Source organism: Ooceraea biroi, chromosome 12 (genome assembly GCF_003672135.1).
Source record: "Ooceraea biroi isolate clonal line C1 chromosome 12, Obir_v5.4, whole genome shotgun sequence".
NCBI classification, from domain to species: Eukaryota; Metazoa; Arthropoda; class Insecta; order Hymenoptera; family Formicidae; genus Ooceraea; species Ooceraea biroi.
In genome coordinates, this window is record NC_039517.1 from 10471856 (window position 1) to 10493190 (window position 21335).

Consider the following 21335-nt stretch of genomic DNA (forward strand, 5'->3'; position numbering starts at 1 on the left):
CAAACATATTTAACAACAACGATACACTTTTAACTAATACACATTTCACGGCAGAGTTTAACGACGATAAATTAACGTAGGATTCGCGATTTGGATCATACCATTTTGAGTCACGAAGAACGGATCCGTACGCTTTTGACGGCGATCGCGGCGAAATTACTTCTGTTTTTTTAAAGACGATCAGGTTACTACAACGTCTATTTTTTTTCATCGATTTAACATTGACGTTTGTCTTTATTGTTCGAGCGCAATCAGCTGACCCGAGGACAGCTGACACAGCCGCGGCGCAAGAAACAAGAGCGCGCGATTTACTCCGCGCGCGTCCCCATTCACGCGCGCTTCGATTATAAAGTCGTGCGTCGCTGATTCATAACACGAGGTTTCGAAAATTCGAATCTTCAAAATTAACTTCGAACTTCGAAAAACTTCGAAGCTTCGAATATTCGAATGTCGAAGCCTTCGAGGGAAATCATCAGCACTAATTTATACGACATGTAACACCAGTAGTTAGAACAGCGGTTATTATTCCAAATTAAATCAAATTAACGTTTCCGTATAAACATACTTAGTGCAAGATGGGTGTGTACTGATCGCAACAAACTTCCGATTGGAGCTTGACAAATATTTCCTTGCAAGGACGAGTTTGCATTAAACACAACATTTCATAACGATTGATATTATTGTTAAGGATGTCAGAACATTACTTTGTGTCAATAGAACAATGCAAATGCAACATCTACTTATAATACGACGTGAAACTAGGGAAGAAATGTATTTATTCGTAACAGATGCCTCTATATGTTCCCCTATAACATTTTCTGCAATTGCAAATGTGGCAACAAATTATGTTTGCCGGAAGATCGCAAATGGAAAACATACTTTGTTAACATACTTTGTTGCAATTCTGTTAGCACACTTCCGTCAATATGTAACATTTTCACCGTTCTATTGTCAGATCTGCTCTAATGTTGTCGTCAATTTGACTGTGGAATATGTTCGTATGATTTGGTTCACATTGGAGACCAACTGAGGACACAGTAGGCTCTGGCTTTGGCATTATAGTTCCGCTGACATTTGTTTTTCATTTGGCAACATCCCACAACCAAAATGTTTGCTGGGTTATGTTATGTTTAGAGCCCTCCGTCTTGTTTGCTCTCAAGCGTCAGTATTCCTTTTGTCGTGGTGAGATTTAGTCATGATTACAACGCTGTAGTGTATTTAGAATTTTTGAGGACTGTTTGCCAACCACTAACAACTATCAGAGTTTCTTAGTAGTTATCTAAGCCTTAAATCTTCAATATGCAGGTAACTTAATATAAAAAATGCATATAATTTAATCATGTAAAAATATAAGGAGATAGTACATATAAATTAATGTAATATCAGTTTGAAAAACAAAATAGCTAGCTATTAAGCAATAGCAAGCTATTAAGCAATATAATTATTATTTCTCTGAATAATATTCTTCAACAAGCATTCTTTTTAAAATTATAGATATTATTATTCGGTATTATTATTCGTATACAAGGTAGTTATATATTTTATTTGTTACATGTAGTCTACTTCTTACATAGCTAAGGAAAAGACATTTCCAATGTCACGTAATATCGTAAATATTGTACTGACATAACATTGAACGCACAGATAAAAACTCAAGACAGAGAATTCTTTTTTTTCTTAATGTGAAATAATGTGAAAAACCACTTCACATATTCCATTTGCAATAGATAATCTGTAGTTTTTTATTTTCTTATTTATGTGAACCTTCTCTTAAAGTTACAAAATAATAAAATTTAGTATATATAAAAGTATAATAAGAAAGATTTACATATTATTTTACGTGCAAATGTATCAGAATTCTTCTACAAATCCCTGGATATATCCTGTAAATACATTTCTGTGCATTAGTATAATAGCTTCGTCACTGAAGCAAAAGTACTTATAAATATTTGAAGCAGTTAAAGCCATAATCGTATAAATTCTTCTGCACTTTACATTTGTAAATGTTCCTTGCCTAATGTATATATAACTATAATTTTTCATGAATTTCCTTGATACATATCAGTCACAACATACAAGGATATAATTAAAGTATAGGTTTGTTAAAAAGTATTAATGATATTAGAGTAATTGCTTTTCTCTTTTTATTATTCGAATACTACAAAGAAAATAAACTATTTCTTATCGAAAGGACACCTCAGGATGACTTTGATATTGACACATTATTTGGTTCACGATCGTTAGTGTAACCTTTAGTATGATAAAGTCGATGGCATTTCAAGCACTACCAATAAAGAAACAACCATATACGAGAGATACAACCATATTAAAGGACATTAATATTTATTACCCATTTAAATTATATTTGTAGGTTTTTGAGATTAATAAAATGTGTATAGTCGTAGAATAACATTTTATGTCAGCGATCAGCATGGTACAATCTAAAGAGTTTGACAAATCTATCAATGATAGACTGTCATATAATAAGAATGGAATAGAAATCTTGTAAAACTTACAATTAGTAAAGAATCAAAGATATGTGAATGTATAGGCTAATTGATAAAATACTATCACTTTACTAACAAGGGACCTGTCACAACTGTCCGAAACCGATTTGATTCTCCTTGAAATATGTTATTAAATATAAAAATCTAAGAGACACGTATTTTTTTATACGTGCCCATCTTATCTTTAAATCTCATTTTTAATCTCATTTTTAAAGGATAAAACATCCCCTGAAAGGTAATTCGGTATATTTGCTTTTTCGAGAATATCTTCGAAACCGTGAGAGATACAAAGAAATGTTTTAGATAAAAATTTAATGGGAAATAACGTTCTTGAAAATGATATGATCAAATATTGCAATAATTTAATATTTTGCAAAATATCCCCACTGCTATCACTTATTTTTGCTAAAGTAAACATTTTTGTTAGGACAGAAAGTAAAGAAAATTTTACGCCAAATTCAATCATGTCTAACAAAGTTGATTTCCGAAATGCCATTTTTGGAAAATAAGCCGCAAACAACTCACTGCCTCACTATAAGTGTGCGCAGCGTCTGTGTCCTGTTTATGCAAGGTATATTATTTTAATCTATTCTGCATCATATCGTATATTATTTTAATATTTCTTCTCTTAATTTTTATCACATGAAATCTGACTTACGAATTTCATTTTACATATGTACGTTTAGTGCTTTGATTACATAATTTTCGTAAGTAAAAAAATAAGCATTATCGCATTACCCCGTAAGATAAGCAACACCGATTGCAGGACGATTAAAAGAACAACAACGTAAATTCTATTTACTACATACGTCTTTATGACTCGTACAACTATCAACTTCTTCAGATTTCATGTGGTAAAAATTAAAAGAAGGAAATATTAAATTGATATACGATATGATGCAGACCAGATTAGTATAACATACATTGCATAAACGAGACACAGACGCTGCACACTTATAGTGCGGCAGTGAGTTGTTTACTTATTTTCCAAAAATGACATTTCGGAAATCAACTTATACGTGATTGAATTTGGCGTAAAATTTTTGTCCCAACAAAAATGTTTAATTTAGCAAAAATAAGTGATAGTGGTGGAGGGGGGGGGAGGATGCAATATTAAATTATTGCAAAATTTAATTATCTCATTTTCAAGAACGTTATTTCTCATTAAACTTAATTTATCTAAAACATTTCTTTGTATCTCTCAGTTTCGAAGATATTCTCTAAAAAGTAAATATGCCGAATTACCTTTCAGGGGGTGTTTTACCCATTAAAATAGAGATTAGGCACGCATAAAAAAACGTATTTCTTAGATTTTTATACTTAATAACATATTTTAAGGAGAATCAAATCGGGTTCAGACAGTTGTGACATGTTGTCCCTTGTAAATTAACGATTCTGTGATGTATTAAAGGTGAAAGTTTTCCAAAACATGAAAAATTTTGGGTAGCATGTCGCTTTTAAAATTAGATCTTGCGCAGATCTGATGCCAATTTGCGTAATACCTCCATTAGTATAAGATATTTGTCAATATAGATCAATTCAGTTTTAAGCAGCGATAAATTTCTACTGATTCAAAAGAATGTTTCAACAGGAAAAAGTATTTACAATTAGAGAATAGGAGAAATAAATGAAAATAAACTAATAATAACATTGACAGAAAATAAGGAATAGAAGAAAACGATTTATTCATATAAAGTTGCTGCAGGATGCAATGCTTAAACATTTTATCGTTTGCAACGTTTGTCTAAATAATTACGGCTAACATTGTCCTACAGGCAGTAATTTAAGGTCATGACCTTGATAATGTGTATTATCTAATAGGTACATATAAAGAATGAGAAAAAGAAGAGAAAAAAGAATAAAGAAGTTTCGTATGAGAAAGATATTTACTATATTTTGTTTATATTTTATGTTTTCTAAGAATAAATTGGTTTTTCAGATATTTCAGACAAAAATAAGCATCCTATTTTTGCAACTGTCTTTAAGTAGTACAATATTCACCATTGTGGGAGCACAAATATTTAACGACAAGCTGAATGTTGATGCAGCTAGTTATCGATTACCAGAAAACATAATACCGCGACATTATAACATAAGTATGTCATTACCAGCCCATTTAGAACAGTTGGATATTGGTGAATGTGCTATCGATATCGAGATTTCTAACGCAACATATCACATACGCTTACATTCCTTGGATCTACACATATATAAAGAGCAGACTAGATTGGTTAGGAAGGATGGTAGAGAATTTAAACCTATAGGACACATATACAATTCATCAATGCATATTCTAAAATTGCAATTTTATAATAAGATACGACCTGGGTTTTATACTCTGGATATAAAATATACTGTCAAACAGTCCCTTGGAAAGAAACCTGGCTTTATTTTTAAAGAATTTTTGGTCAAAGAAATGAATAAAACGTGAGTAAATGTTAAAAATGTAGGTGTGTGTGTGTGTGTGTGTGTGTGTGTGCGTGCGCGCGCGTGTGTGATAGCACCTTCAAAATACTTCATAACAGCATGAAACATATTGTAATAATAATGCAGCAATGAAAACTAATCATAATAAATATGACTAAACATAGCTCATCAATAACTAAAAAGCTCTGCAGTTATGTTCCTAATGTGACAATTTTATGGTAAAATAGGAAACCTGAAACTCGTAGAAAGCTACTGGCAACAGCATTCCAGTCAATTGAAGCCCGTCGAGTGTTTCCTTGTTGGGACGAACCGGCTTTAAAAGCAACCTTTGAGATTAACATAAATCACCATAAAACATACAAAGTCTTATCAAATGTACCGACAACAAACGTTATAACAGATGCGATTAAAGAAAACTACCTGTGGACATCCTTTAACATCACTTCCATGATATCTACTCGTGACGTTGCAATTGCTATTACTGATGCAATGGGAAATTCTAATAAATGTGATATTGTCAATCAATGGAGCAGATTTCACTCCCAATACATACTTATACAATTTGCAACTGATATCATGGATTACATCTTTAATGAACAATGCGATTTTTTCGATTGGAAAGTTGATGTCAATATATTTCAATTAAAAGAAATTGTAATTCCGGGTATCGAACATGATGTTATCGGAAAACCGGGCCTTATAATTTATAAGTAATGCAATTTTTAATTGTTATTATTTTTTACTAAGATTTTCTAAGTATCTAAGTTATATTCATTACTACAGAGAAGCCATTTCTATCTAGCTATTTGAAATTTAAAAAATGTACATTTTTAATTTTTATGTAGATTTTAAATTTGTGTGTCATTGCCAGTGTTGGGTAGTATCTAGATACAGTATCTAGGTATATTTTGTGTATCTAAGCCTGTATCTGAGATACATTCGAATTGAAATATCTGTATCTGTATCTAGATACAAAACATAATTTCTGAACTGCTTTGTCAAATACATTTTCAGATACATTTTTAGATACATTTTCACATAATTTTTGTCTGTAGTGCAAAATCTTATGTTTCTTTTTTATCTGACTATGGCCTTACTGTCGTTGGTAGGGCACAATAATAGATTTGCGCACATATCGTATCCATAGATGTCTATACTCTAGCGAGATAAATTTTAAATATATCTTATCCATCACTGGTCATTGCATATATTCAGATATAACAAGTTTATATTGTAATGCAAGAACTAAAGGAACTGTTGACACAACCAAATATATTGACACAATCTAATATATCTATCTCTTCAAAATGTTTCAACATATGTAACACAGTCTCATGTGAAATAATTAGAAGACATTATTTATTTTATAAAATATGTTTTGTTTTAAAGGCGGTGTTTGTTTTTCCAATTTTTTAATATTTCTTTGTTTTTCCCTTTTCTATTTACTTAAATGAACAACGCAGTCTATTAAGAAAAATCAACTGTGTCATACGTGTTTTCCAATTGAGCAATTATACATTATATGATAAATAAAGTTACTGAATCATTAAATTACAATGCATTATTGCTGCACAGATATTTTAGACAATCGTTTTACCTAACTATGTTGCAGAGAAGAACTTTTTATATACGATGCAGAAATAGATAATGTTGCGCACAAAATGGAGATAGCACGTGCTATAGCACATGGAATAACGCATCACTGGTTAGACCCTGTAATCCCATCATTCTGGTGGTCTCACCAATGGTTAAACGAAGCGTTTATTATTCTGTCCCGCACAGAAATTCTCAATCAGGTAATTACTTAATTTGATAATAGACACTGACGTATGAGTTTGAAATACACTGAGATTGATATAACAGTACAAACAAATTTGTTACTTGTCGTATATTCTCTATATCCATTCAGAGTAAAATAAAGATTATCTGAAATTTTAAGTAATCATGGAATTTTAAATCTAAGCAGAGTGATAAACGATATGGGATAAATTACAATGTTTAGAAGAAAATCTATATAACAGCGCATTGCAAATTATTTTAGTCACATTTAGTATCACCTTACAGGAAACAATTACTATGTACACTTTTTATTATCACTTATTTTGCTTATGATTCAAAGAAATGTCGGATAATGTTAAAATTTTTATGTTTAGGCTTTTCCGGAATGGCGGCTGCTAGACTTGTTTGTGGTTCAGATTCAACATGAAGCTTTGCATTTAGACATAGATTTCTGCATAGAGCCTCTTACATCTGCTATCAGTACTCCATCTGAAATATAGTCACTTTTCTCTTATTCGTTTTACCTTAAAGGTAAGATTAAATGGCTTAGTAAGATTAAAACTATAGTAGACTAGTAGATTTTTTAATATAAACAAGTGAAAGAGGTATGAAATATCAGAACTGATTATAATTACATGCACATTGTATTTACAGTTTTTATTCTTACAACGGAAGAAACATATTTACACATTAAAAGATAATAATTTTTAATCAAATCTGTATCTATAGTTGCTGCATATTTAAATCTTAGTGGTCGTAAAGATAACTTTATCTAAAATGGTATTATAAATACACGTTCTTTAGAAAGTATGCGTGTATGTAAATTTCCTTGCGTATATTTTATGATTAAAAAATTAGATTCCATAGAAAAACAATAATAAAAAATATGCGTTCCTGATCATTTAAATTAATGTTTTTACACAGTGTCGATATAAAAGAAATCGATGTAAAAAAGTTGCGCTAATTAAAAAAATAATTCAAAAAACGTATTAATACAAAATTCTTCGAGTTGATATCGATGTATCGATGTATCTTCCTATTCTTCACAATAATAACAATAATGATAATTAATTACACGTTAACGATACTTTTACTGATTTGTTTCTCCTCCCTTTTCTTGCTCTGCCTTTTCTCTAAGATTTAGAGGATTAAATTACTTCATTCTATTCTTATACTATTGTACGATTCACAGTTCAAACTAGTAGCGCCAATTTTTGTGCCAACTTTTAAATAGTTTTAATTAGTGCAAATTTCTGATTTCACTTTTTCTGTCGAGAAAGAAAATCAAATAATCCTTAGTGTGTAGCATTTCGCGCTTTTTCTTAGAAATGCGTGAGATGTCCTTTATACATTACTAGCATCCCCCGTCCCGGCTTCGCCCGCGATATTTATGTGTAGAATTAAATAAAAACACATTTTATCCCTTCTCACCCGTTAGGGGTGGAATTTCGGAAAACCCTCCCTTAGTGAGCACCTACGTGATAGTAGGAATATACCCTTAAAATTTCAAGTCGATAGGTGCAGTGGTTCGGGCTGCACGTTGATGAGTGAGTGAGTGAGTGGTTTTTGGCTTATATGTATATAGATAACTCAGTGAAAGCGACCTAGTCACAATGATATCAAAGTAGCATCAAAACTGTAGTTTACTACAGTTTACTACGGGTTTACTAGAAAGTTTTTGGTTGCTATCTTTACTTAGCATAGTGAATGTTCTTGATATAAAGAACGTTCTTGGCATTAAGAAGCTAAATCTTTGTGCTTTGCTATAAGACACCAACGTTCTCCACTTTCTAAATTATGACATTCATTTATTTTGGACTTGCTCTAATGAAATACCATCTTTCACAGCCCATATAGGAAAAATTAAGACACTTATCTAATATCAAAAGAGTTAGAGTATTCTCTAATCCGCTACTAAACAATCAAACTACAGTTTTAGAGATAATTGTTTCCTTGAACTAAATGCTTCGTGTAAATAGTCTCGCCACGATCCCATTTCCCAAAGCTCACTTTTCTCTAGCGCGAGTACTTCGCTCACAAGACTACTGTGTTTGTTAAATTCCTTAAATTGTATATGTAATTAAAGATATTATATGTACATATATATATATTTAAATGTATGCAATTTTTATTCTAGCACCTGCGATGTTGCGTATGTTACAACATGTAATTAGCTCTGGGGGATTCAAGCAGTTGTCTAAAATGTATTTAAATATGTCGTAAGTAAGGCAATGTATAATAATAATTAGCTATATACGAAATAAAACTCGAAAGTACCAGTATGTATTTTCTATATTTCTAACATTTTACTTCGTTTCTCAACAATTTTGTAAAATATACTACTAACTATAGAATTTCATACAAGACGAACATTTTAATGGTGCTTTTATAATTAGCAAACGTGTTAAACATGTAGATTATTTTTTTATAGTTTTGATAGTTTTTATAGTTTATTACTGCATCTTGTTAGTATAAAACATACTAAATTTTTAAATTTTGTTAATTTAGGCCATTCTCACCCGGTAATTTGTTGTTTGCGATGCACGTTTATTTAAATATATCTGAGAAGTATTACATATATTCGATAAAAGATATGGACGAATGGATAACTCAAAGCAGTTATCCTATAGTGGAAGTGATACGTACTAATAGCAGTACAGTATTAATAAGGCAATATCCTTATTACCTAAATAGAGATAGCATCTTGGACAATAAAGTGTCGGATAAGAGACGCATACCTATTACTGTTACTACAAAGAGCACACTAAATTGTTTTAACACTAAACCTCATTACTGGCTGATTCCACGGTTTCAAGAAAATATTACTGTTCATATTAATGAATCTGATTGGATAATAGTCAACTTACAACAAATTGGTGAGTAGAAAATAAGTAATTTATAAATCTGTTTGTCATATAAATGTGTGTGTGTGTGTGTGTGTGTGTTGTGTATGTGTTGTACGAGTGTATGTAAAGTATGTAAATTTTACATATTTCGATCATTATGTACAACTCCTATTATACTCAAAATAAATCTTTTTTCTGATATATGTAGTTTGTGGTCACTACATATGTTAAGAAACATATTACAAGTAATGTAAAATGCATTATGGAAAAACAAAATTTTTCAAGTTTTACATATTTCAAAAACAATATAATCTCAGACGTCATGAATTTCATAATTCTTACATTTTTTTACATCTTCAAAGCTTCTAAAGCTTACAAAATTTAAATTCTTTGTGCATTAGAAAAAGAAATGTTGCAACCTTTATGTTCACTTGAAACAACGAATTAATTTGTTTGTTATACAACAGGATACTATCGCGTAATATACGATCACATAAATTGGAAACTAATCACGAATTATCTGAACTCCGAAGAATATAAAAACATACATATTCTTAATCGTGCTCAACTCATCGACGATGCGTATCATTTTTGGGTGGCAAATCGGCTTAAGTACGAAATGTTCAAGGAAATCACCCAGTACTTACACCAAGAGACAGACTATGTAGCATGGTATCCCATGTTTCAAGCTCTCAGATATATATCACAATTCTTACCATTTCAAGAAATTGAACCTCTGAAGGTAAATAGTCATAAATTTAATAAATAAAAAATATTTTGCTTCAAACCATCTGTATACTTATTGTCGTTACAAGTGAAGTACGATTTTACATTATGACAGGTATTGTAGCAAATGTATCGGAATATTATACGCATATTATACAATAATATTAAAACTAGAAAAACAATTTTAAGATTGTAAGTATTAAGTGATAAAATGTATCAGAATAATAAATATTTCTTAATTACTTGAAATATTTATATTTACCTAAAGAGAATAAAAAGATTTCCGTATCATATTATGCTATAATTTCTTAATTAATCCAATAAACGGTAATTAGTATATTTATACACAAATACATCACCTTTCTTTTTATAAAAAATAGTAACTTTTATAAATAATAGTATAAGTGTAATATTAAAATAAACATTTTTTCTAGAGCCACGTGCAATACATTTTGGGAGGGTTGCTTTCTCAAACAGGCTACGTGGAGGAATCCAATGAGGCAGATCTCAACAAGTGTCTCAGACAAGAGGCTGCAAGGTGGGGATGTACTTTCGATGTTTTGGAATGTCAGCGTAATGCCACTGACAAATTGCTGGAGCACCTAAAAAATCCCAACAGCAGCAGGTAATTCCTGTCAAGCACAAGTAATCGCATTTTATGTTGTTATCTCCCTTCGGAATCTCATATAAAAGTTGACAAAGTATTTGCTCAAGTGCAAAACTGTCTGCATCTTTTCAGAAAATTATTATATATTAAAATACACATGTATACAAATTGCAGCAGATTGTTTATTACCAACATTTTAATTATTAAAAGTTCTGTTACATTTATTTCTTGCAAACTGCATTTATATACAATATACACATTATATTGCATTATAGATGCAATATACATATAATACTAGTTGAAACAGGACAAAAGCAATAATGTTTTCATGAATCGAAAAATTCTAATTGACTTACACATCCAATCTGCTTTAACCATTGCACAATTTGTTTAATCGTTTTTATCAGATTTCATTACAAAAATTTGTTAGGTTTTAACCAACATCATGTCAATACTACGGTGTAAAATCCCTTGAAATTTTTTCACGTGAAATGTCTTCTATTCTGTTCTTCAAGTATTCTTGTAGTAATTATCTTAATGATTCGCAGAATCTGTCTTTGTCAAGTTTACTAAGATATAAATTAAATTTACCTGCGGATTCAGTATTTTTTTCTTTATATAATAGAGTTTCGCCAGATTGGAAGGACTGGGTATATTGCAAAGGTTCTATGGGAGCGAAGGTAGAGACTTTGAACGCTATGGTGAAATATTTGTCAAGCATGAATATATCTTTTAATAGAAGTTTTGAATATCTTTCATGCTCTGAAAGATATTGTGATGAAGTCGTGCACTACTTATATAATGGATCGGTACAGAATATAATAAATGATATACCAAATAGTACCTACATTCTTTATCAGTGTGTCGCAAGTCATGCAAAGCGCTATATAGACAAGTTACCGACACATTTTGATATATACAAGTAATAAAATGATTTTTGTAGATTTATTATTCAGATGCATTAAATTATTTCTTACTGCAGTATTTATTAATTATAAATCTATTTTGGTGTTACAGTTATATAATTCCCGAAAAACTTAAGCTATTCAGTATCATTATTAATCATTTGCAGTCCGATTATGAAATGTACAAGGTAATTTTGATAATTTTAATGTTTGTTTTCTATTACTTACTTCTTATTATTGTTAATCTTATTGATATGTATATTAATATCTGTTTTAGGTAAGTAAGATTGTACAACATAAGTTAATGGCGAATGCACAATTGTGTGAATACTATGAATGTTATACAGGGTGTCTCATAATTCCGGAACTCCCCGTTAATGGCGTATAGTTTGAACTTAGCTAAGTCGAAAAGTCGTGTACCATTTTGCAATTTTCACAGTATTAACCGAGTTATTAACGATTGATAATAACGTATGAGTGTGGCTCGTCCGCCCTGTATATATATGACTATACATTATAAGAAGTCGCTTACACAATATCGAACGTATTAGGAAAACATGTTTATAAAACAGCTTTAAAATTAACAAAATATGATTTAGGATTTAACTAAATTTGTGTAAACACAAATATGATATGTGTTCTTATTGTTAATACACAAGGAAATAATCAAACTTACATTAGAATTCAATCTCTAAAATGTAAAAACGCACATGTGAACTTTGTTATATAATTTTTAAATCTGTTTTAGTTGAAGATATTTGTAGAAGGCATTTCATGGAGAATGAAAGCCGAGGATGTGTCAAAGATAGGGTTTGCTGAAAAGACACGCTTGTACAATATCAACAATGGGAAAAACAAATTAGTAGAATTGATGGAAAAATAAACAAAACTGAATTAGGATTCAGTCTGCAAAAAATAAAGACACATGTGCACTTGTGTGGCTTTATTAAAAGTAATATTCCGCTCGAGCAGACAAATTTCATTCGCGATAATGTGAGTAATAAATAATTGCAAAGTACTAACTATAGTTCGTATTTTATTATTATACATACATAAAACTGTGTTACATATATACACATCATATACTATACATACATGTACGTCATAGAGACTTTTATTTATACTTGTTTAATTATTTATAATTTTTTATTTATGCTCTTATTACAATATTTCATTTTTATTACAATTTGCACATATCAATTACCTTTTATATCTAATCGTTTGTAATGTTTATGCATATAATTATAATTCACAATTACGTTTGTTAATCTTTTTTAACTTATTTCTGATTAACATTATGATTATTAATATGTCATTATTATTATTCCATATTGAAAAGATTATTATTACTTGTCTTGTATTCTATTGTAATCTTCGCTTTAATTATTGCTATTATTCTTCCTCATTAGCTAATTATATGTTACTATTATGTGTCTGTATGGCAAAAAATTGAAGTTATGTATCTGTACGACATTAGATAACAATATGAATTTTATTTTTATTAAGTTAGTTTATGTTTGTTGCATTTTGAATAATTCATATATTTTCAATAGTTTTTCTAAATTTTCTATTTCTAGGTCTTTTAAATTTTCCACTTTCAAATAAATATTACTATACATAATCATGTACTTTATTATAATCTCTGTATACTGCTCTCCCTTCCCAGTATAGGAAATCCTTACAAAACTTACCTTTTCCATGAAAAGGGAAAAAAAGATGTCAAGTTCACGCGCTGCTTGGTCGAATCACAAAAGTCGAGGAAATATGAGATACAACAACAAAAGTATTGATATCCAAAGACCGTTCACGCGCCAAAATACAGCATCTCCAAATGAAATAAGGAATAAAAGGCTTGGCGGTGCTGTTTTAAGTTATTCTCCTTTTTTTCTGGAAATAGTTGCGCTAAGTTTTGATCCCTTATTTCATTTGGAGATGCTATATTTTGGCGCGTGTAGTATTAAACCAAAATACCATATTAACGTTTCTGTGTAAACGTACTTAATGCAAAATAGGCGTATACAGATCGCAACAAACTTCTGTTTGAAGCTTGATAAATATTCTCATGCAGGGACGAGTTGGCATTAAATGCAACATTTCATAACGATTGATATTATCGATAAGGATATAAGAATAGTACTTTGTGTTAATAGAAATCACACTCGATGCAAATGCGCCATCTTATAATACGACGTGAAACTAACGAAATATACATAATACGAAATGTATACATTTATTCGTAATAGATGCCTCTATGTTATGTTTAGAGCACTCCGTCTTGTTTGCTCTCAAGCGTCAGTATTCCTTTCGTCATGGTGAGATTTAGTCATGATGACAACGCTGTAGTGTATTTAGAATTTTTGAGGATTGTTTACTAACCACAAACTATTGCAGTATCTTAGTAGTTATCTAAGCCTTAAATCTTCAATATGCAGGTAACTCAATATAAAAAATGCATTTAATTTAATCGTGTAAAAATATAAGGAGATAGTACATATAAATTAACGTAATCTCAGTTTGAAGAACAAAATGTAGCTATTAAGCAATATAATTATTATTTCTCGAATAATATTCTTCAACAAGCATTCTTTTTAAAATTATAGATATTATTATTCGGTATTATTATTCGTATACAAGGTATAGTTATATATTGTATTTGTTATATGTAGTCTACTTCTTACATAGCTAAGGAAAAGACATTTCCAATGTCACGTAATATCGTAAATATTGTACTGACATAATATTGAACGCACAAATATTAAAACTCAAGACAAAGAATTCTTCCTTTTTCTTAATGTGAAATAATGTCAAAAACCACTTCACATATTCCATTTGCAATAGATAATCTGTAGTTTTTTATTTTCTTATTTATGTGAACCTTCTCTTAAAGTTACAAAATAATCAAACTTAGTATATACAGGGTGTCTCGCGTAAGTTGTCCAATCGCTCAGCTGCAGGTAGATCTCGTTAAGTTGAACGAAAAAGTCTTATACCATTTTGCATTTTGCACGCAAAATTTTGAGATATTAATGAAAGAAGCTGAGCGAATCGTTACGCGCGATACGGCGCGAGGCGGGTAGGCGGGAATAGTAGGCTAGCCGCGCGCGCGACGCGGTGGCTGCGAGTATCGGGTTACAGCGGCAGGCGGAACGACGCGTGGACAATAATTTCTCGGCGTCTCATTCACGCGCACGTGTTGACAGCCTCGTTCGCGCGCCGAGAATGTGTTGTCACACATTTCTTTTTTATACAGTTTTCAAGTTTTATTAATTTATTAATATTATTATTATTACTATTACTATTAATTATATTAATTTATTACTGTTATTAATTAATATGGTTAATAATATTAATTGATATTATTACTCAGTATTTTCGTGCTATCTTTTCCACACCACCTGGCGGTAGATAGCATGGCGCGTTTTTTTTAAGTGGTTTCCCCAATAGGCCTAATCCACTCTAATTACTTAATGTAATAATTGTTCGAAGTGCCGTCCTCCCTCTTGTACACAGATTTCGGCTCTTCGACCAATATTGCGCGTCGCACGGTACGCCATGTCCGGCGTGATGGTATCGAAGGCCGCAACAATAGCTTCACGGACTTCTTGTTCTGCACCATCACGCCGGTGCTCTATCGCATTTTTAATATACCCCCATACGAAATAATCTAATACATTTAAATCAGGCGACCGTGCCGGCCAGATGATTGGGCCACCTCGACCCATCCACCTGTCCGGAAAACGCGCGTCTAAAATATCTCGCACTTGCCTGCTGTAATGTGCAGGAGCTCTATCGTGTTGATAAATCAACTTCTGCCGTATGTCGAGGGGAACATCTTCAAGGAGCAATGGAAGTTCATTCTGAATAAAAGCCACGTACAGTGGTCCGTTTAGCCGCGGCGGAAGAAAAGTTGAAATAAAAGCTGAAATAAAAGATGTACTCACCACTCGATTTCCAATTACGCCAGCCCAAACATTTATGCTCCAACGATATTAGAATGCGCCTTCTCGAACGGCGTGCGGATTTTCATCTTGCCATTGCAAGAAGTTGCGTGAATTAAACACGCCGTTCGGTGTGAAGGTGGCCTCGTCCGTCCACAGGATGCAGTCGGGGAAGGAAATATTCCGCCGACACTGCGCGAGGAACCCTATACGTATTTCACTGATAATTAAGACGAATAGGCGATAAATACACTGCAAATGTCAAATAAAAATAATAGAAATACCTTCACAAAAAAAGACGCGCGATTGTAAATCGCCGGGAAGAAGCTGCTGCACCCGTTGGTAATGATACGGATGCAGTCTGTTCCTCCGTAATGTGCGATGTATTACATCCTTGGATATGCCGAGTGTATTTGCTGCTCGACGCACACTGTATCCGGGATTTCTCTCAAATTCCCGTAGAATCCGTTCCTCGTCGCGGACGTGCAGATGCACTGCTCTTCCGGGTCGTACATTTGAAAGGAGAGACCCCGTTTCTCGCAATCTTTGGACGTTTCGTAAGATTGTTCTTCGCGACGGATGTTGACGTTCGGGGAATCTTTCCGCGTATAAGCGTTCCGCGGCCAATGCATTTTCGCCCGCCATTCCATACGTGATAATCATATCCGTATATTCACTTGCGGTAAATTGGGCCATAATGCAATAAAAGCTCGATTTGCCTCGTGCGGAACCAAATCGTGCACTGCAGCGTAAGCGTCGAAGACGAGCATTTCGACAATAAACAATTGACGCTCGCAAACTGCCAGTGCCGGAAGAAAGACATTCTGTACCTTTGACTTAATTTTATAACTATAAAAAATTCTCTATAAAAACATCGAAAAATGTCCAAAGATTATGCGAAACAGGATCTGTCGATTCAAACCACGTAAGATCTAATGCAATAATGCGTCACCACGTTTCTAAAGATGTTTTTATAGAGAATTTTTTATAGTTATAAAATTAAGTCAAAGGTACAGAATGTCTTTCTTCCGGCACTGGCAGTTTGCGAGCGTCAATTGTTTATTGTCGAAATGCTCGTCTTCGACGCTTACGCTGCAGTGCACGATTTGGTTCCGCACGAGGCAAATCGAGCTTTTATTGCATTATGGCCCAATTTACCGCAAGTGAATATACGGATATGATTATCACGTATGGAATGGCGGGCGAAAATGCATTGGCCGCGGAACGCTTATACGCGGAAAGATTCCCCGAACGTCAACATCCGTCGCGAAGAACAATCTTACGAAACGTCCAAAGATTGCGAGAAACGGGGTCTCTCCTTTCAAATGTACGACCCGGAAGAGCAGTGCATCTGCACGTCCGCGACGAGGAACGGATTCTACGGGAATTTGAGAGAAATCCCGGATACAGTGTGCGTCGAGCAGCAAATACACTCGGCATATCCAAGGATGTAATACATCGCACATTACGGAGGAACAGACTGCATCCGTATCATTACCAACGGGTGCAGCAGCTTCTTCCCGGCGATTTACAATCGCGCGTCTTTTTTTGTGAAGGTATTTCTATTATTTTTATTTGACATTTGCAGTGTATTTATCGCCTATTCGTCTTAATTATCAGTGAAATACGTATAGGGTTCCTCGCGCAGTGTCGGCGGAATATTTCCTTCCCCGACTGCATCCTGTGGACGGACGAGGCCACCTTCACACCGAACGGCGTGTTTAATTCACGCAACTTCTTGCAATGGCAAGATGAAAATCCGCACGCCGTTCGAGAAGGCGCATTCTAATATCGTTGGAGCATAAATGTTTGGGCTGGCGTAATTGGAAATCGAGTGGTGAGTACATCTTTTATTTCAGCTTTTATTTCAACTTTTCTTCCGCCGCGGCTAAACGGACCACTGTACGTGGCTTTTATTCAGAATGAACTTCCATTGCTCCTTGAAGATGTTCCCCTCGACATACGGCAGAAGTTGATTTATCAACACGATAGAGCTCCTGCACATTACAGCAGGCAAGTGCGAGATATTTTAGACGCGCGTTTTCCGGACAGGTGGATGGGTCGAGGTGGCCCAATCATCTGGCCGGCACGGTCGCCTGATTTAAATGTATTAGATTATTTCGTATGGGGGTATATTAAAAATGCGATAGAGCACCGGCGTGATGGTGCAGAACAAGAAGTCCGTGAAGCTATTGTTGCGGCCTTCGATACCATCACGCCGGACATGGCGTACCGTGCGACGCGCAATATTGGTCGAAGAGCCGAAATCTGTGTACAAGAGGGAGGACGGCACTTCGAACAATTATTACATTAAGTAATTAGAGTGGATTAGGCCTATTGGGGAAACCACTTAAAAAAAACGCGCCATGCTATCTACCGCCAGGTGGTGTGGAAAAGATAGCACGAAAATACTGAGTAATAATATCAATTAATATTATTAACCATATTAATTAATAACAGTAATAAATTAATATAATTAATAGTAATAGTAATAATAATAATATTAATAAATTAATAAAACTTGAAAACTGTATAAAAAAGAAATGTGTGACAACACATTCTCGGCGCGCGAACGAGGCTGTCAACACGTGCGCGTGAATGAGACGCCGAGAAATTATTGTCCACGCGTCGTTCCGCCTGCCGCTGTAACCCGATACTCGCAGCCACCGCGTCGCGCGCGCGGCTAGCCTACTATTCCCGCCTACCCGCCTCGCGCCGTATCGCGCGTAACGATTCGCTCAGCTTCTTTCATTAATATCTCAAAATTTTGCGTGCAAAATGCAAAATGGTATAAGACTTTTTCGTTCAACTTAACGAGATCTACCTGCAGCTGAGCGATTGGACAACTTACGCGAGACACCCTGTATAAAGAAATAATAAGAAAGATTTACGATATAATATGATATTATTTTACGTGCAAATGTATCAGAAATTCCTCTAAAAATTCCCGTATACATATATATCAGCATATCCTATATCAACTAAATGTTACGTCCAGCGGACTCTACGGTTCCTCGCTTCCAAAGGAAATAATAAGTAATCTAGAAATAATTAATAAATTAACGGATAACGTGCCGCGTCGCGATAAGTTCGGGCGCATGTGGGCAGATGCTTCGGGGTCACGGTGAAAGATATCGCTGTTCCCAGAAAAAGAGATGATATAGATTGTTACGTCCAGCGGGGCGTATCCCGTTTCGATACGTAATGATTGGATACCGCACGATTGGACACGTAATATTATTAGACACTACACGATTGGACACCAATTTACAACCGATGATAAGACGCTACGACGCTACGATGCTACCATGCTTACTTTGCGCATACGTGCGATATTTAATAAATTTAGAAAGCATATGCTGAGAGTATATGAAGCGAGGTTCCATGCAAAGCAAAGTTCTACATTGTAACTTCCACGCAGTACTTTTGGTCACCCCGAAGTTTTTTTTTTTATGTGGAAGAGTACTAGGTGATGGGCGAAAGCCGTCTCCTCGTGCTCTTCCACCCAAGCATATACTTTCCCAGTATAAAAAATTAATAATATTAAAGTAAGAAAGTTTAAACTGGGAAAGTATCCACACTGTATCCACGCATGTACTTTGCAAGACAAAGTAATGTTTACTCTACATCTAATTTTGACTCTTACTTATTAGAATGAACTTTGCTAATACTTGAGTTACAAGTATTATTCATTATCGGACATTGTCTCATTTTATTTTTTTTCGCTCTGTTTTGTGTGTGCAATCAATAAAAGACTGCGTTTCGTTTAACCGAAATTGCTTTGTGTTATTCAACATAACCACGCAATAGTAATAATAGAAAATAAATCATTCTAAATATATTTTGTAAATAAAATTAGTATATTAAATATGGGAGCAGGATGGCAGATGAAATCCTGAAGAAAATTAACGTGATACTTGATGAGAAGTACGATCCGGCGGCACCCATTGACCATTGATGCCGACTGGATACGGCTCTGTCGGGCGGAAAAGACTGCGACCACGAATACGGCCGCACCACCAGCACCAGAGCCCCGTCCTGTGTGCCGAAAGTGGGCATAATTATCCGACGCCGTATTAGCGTATTTTACACCGATTGTTTAATACGCGTATTAAATAGTAAATAACTAGTAAATAGTGCATCCGTTTAGTCATTGGCTGATTAGCTCAAATGTACTATGATACGCGTATCCAACAATCGGTGTAAACTAGGCTATTAACCGGCGCAAACAAGAGTGGCTCTTGGCAACACCACCTCCGCTACCGAGACGAACCTGGCTAGACAAAGAGATCAACCAGTCCACGCTCCAACCGGCGAAAGTTATAGGACCGCTACCACCACCCCTCATCAGCGTAGAAGTTGAGCCGGGGATCATCGTCGATATACAAATTTCACTTTGGGGAATAAGTATTGGGTCGTCCGGAAAGTTCGTGCCGATTTTTAATAGATGGCGTTGGAACATGTCTGAATATATCAATGTTATTGAAAACATACGATTTATATACATATGCTTAAAGGTGACATTTCAACGCATCTTTAGGAAAAAAGTTGTTTCAGATAAATTGATTCGTGTCAGTTTTGTACTCTTTTGAAGATGGAAGAAAACAAAGAACATTTTAGACACTTGATGCTTTTCTATTACCGGAAAGGCAAAAATGCCTCACAAGCAACAAATTCGATATGTTCTGTTTACGGAGAAGGCGCTTTAGCTGAAAGAACCGTACGTAAGTGGTTCGCTAAGTTTAGAGCTGGTGATTTTAACCTTAAAGACCAAGAACGCTCGGGCAGACCCTCTACTACTGATGATGACCAAATCAAGACACTGATCGAGAATAACCCGCGTTACACGACACGTGAATTAGCAGAGATACTGAAAATATCGAAAACCACTGTCCACGATCATGTAGTGAAGCTTGGTTACGTAAGTCGCTATGATGTATGGGTTCCGCATAATTTGGCCGAAAAAAATTTAATAGATCGCATTTCCATCTGCGACTCGCTGTACAAGCGCAACGAAAACGTACCATTTTTGAAGCAATTAGTGACGGGTGACGAAAAATGGATCATTTACAACAATGTAGAACGAAAAAGATCCTGGGGTAAGCGAAATGAACCACTCCGAAAGCCGGCCTTCATCCAAAAAAAGTCATGCTCTGTGTCTGGTGGGATTGGAAAGGAATCCTATATTATGAGCTCCTACCACACAACCAAACGATAAATGCAGATAAGTACTGCTCGCAACTGGACGAATTAAAGACAGCGATTCAGGAAAAACGTCCAGAATTAGCTAATAGGAAGGGCGTCGTGTTCCATCAGGACAATGCCAGACCTCATGTTTCTTTGACTACCCGACAAAAATTGTTGGAGTTTGGCTGGGATGTGCTACCTCACCCACCGTATTCACCAGACATTGCACCTTCAGACTTTCACTTATTTAGGTCTGTGCAAAATTCTCTTAGCGGCAAGAACTTCAACTCTTTGATCGACATAAAAAACCACCTTGAGGAGTTTTTCGCCGAGAAACCTAAGAAGTTCTGGGAGAATGAAATCTTCCAGTTGCGTGAAAGATGGACAAAGGTTGTGAAACAAAACGGTGCATA

At 34.2% G+C, this 21335-nt stretch overlaps 2 protein-coding genes across 2 annotated transcripts; both read left to right on the plus strand.

Moving 5' to 3' along the window:
* The first annotated feature begins 4384 nt into the window (after positions 1-4384).
* Positions 4385-12852, plus strand: LOC105280695 (aminopeptidase N). The gene is made up of 11 exons (XM_026974344.1): positions 4385-4934; positions 5162-5644; positions 6541-6739; positions 7088-7193; positions 8851-8932; positions 9222-9589; positions 10027-10301; positions 10720-10910; positions 11518-11814; positions 11910-11985; positions 12546-12852. The coding sequence occupies exons 1-11, from the start codon at positions 4417-4419 to the stop codon at positions 12678-12680; spliced, it is 2730 nt and encodes a 909-aa protein (XP_026830145.1). The 5' UTR covers positions 4385-4416; the 3' UTR covers positions 12681-12852.
* A 3583-nt stretch (positions 12853-16435) lies between these two features.
* On the plus strand, positions 16436-18013 carry LOC113563082. The gene has a single exon (XM_026974166.1). The coding sequence runs from the start codon at positions 16880-16882 to the stop codon at positions 17312-17314; it is 435 nt and encodes a 144-aa protein (XP_026829967.1). The 5' UTR covers positions 16436-16879; the 3' UTR covers positions 17315-18013.
* Positions 18014-21335: the final 3322 nt, after the last annotated feature.

What these genes read in the sequence shown, in the direction of transcription:
- LOC105280695 (XM_026974344.1), top strand. Translation starts at nt 4,417, where the DNA reads ATGTTTTCTAAGAATAAATTGGTTTTTCAGATATTTCAGACAAAAATA. An exon ending in CCGGGCCTTATAATTTATAA is followed by an intron (nt 5,645 to 6,540) that starts GTAATGCAATTT and finishes TACCTAACTATG; the next exon opens with TTGCAGAGAAGAACTTTTTA. An exon ending in GCCTCTTACATCTGCTATCA is followed by an intron (nt 7,194 to 8,850) that starts GTACTCCATCTG and finishes TTTTTATTCTAG; the next exon opens with CACCTGCGATGTTGCGTATG.
- LOC113563082 (XM_026974166.1), top strand. Translation starts at nt 16,880, where the DNA reads ATGGCCCAATTTACCGCAAGTGAATATACGGATATGATTATCACGTAT.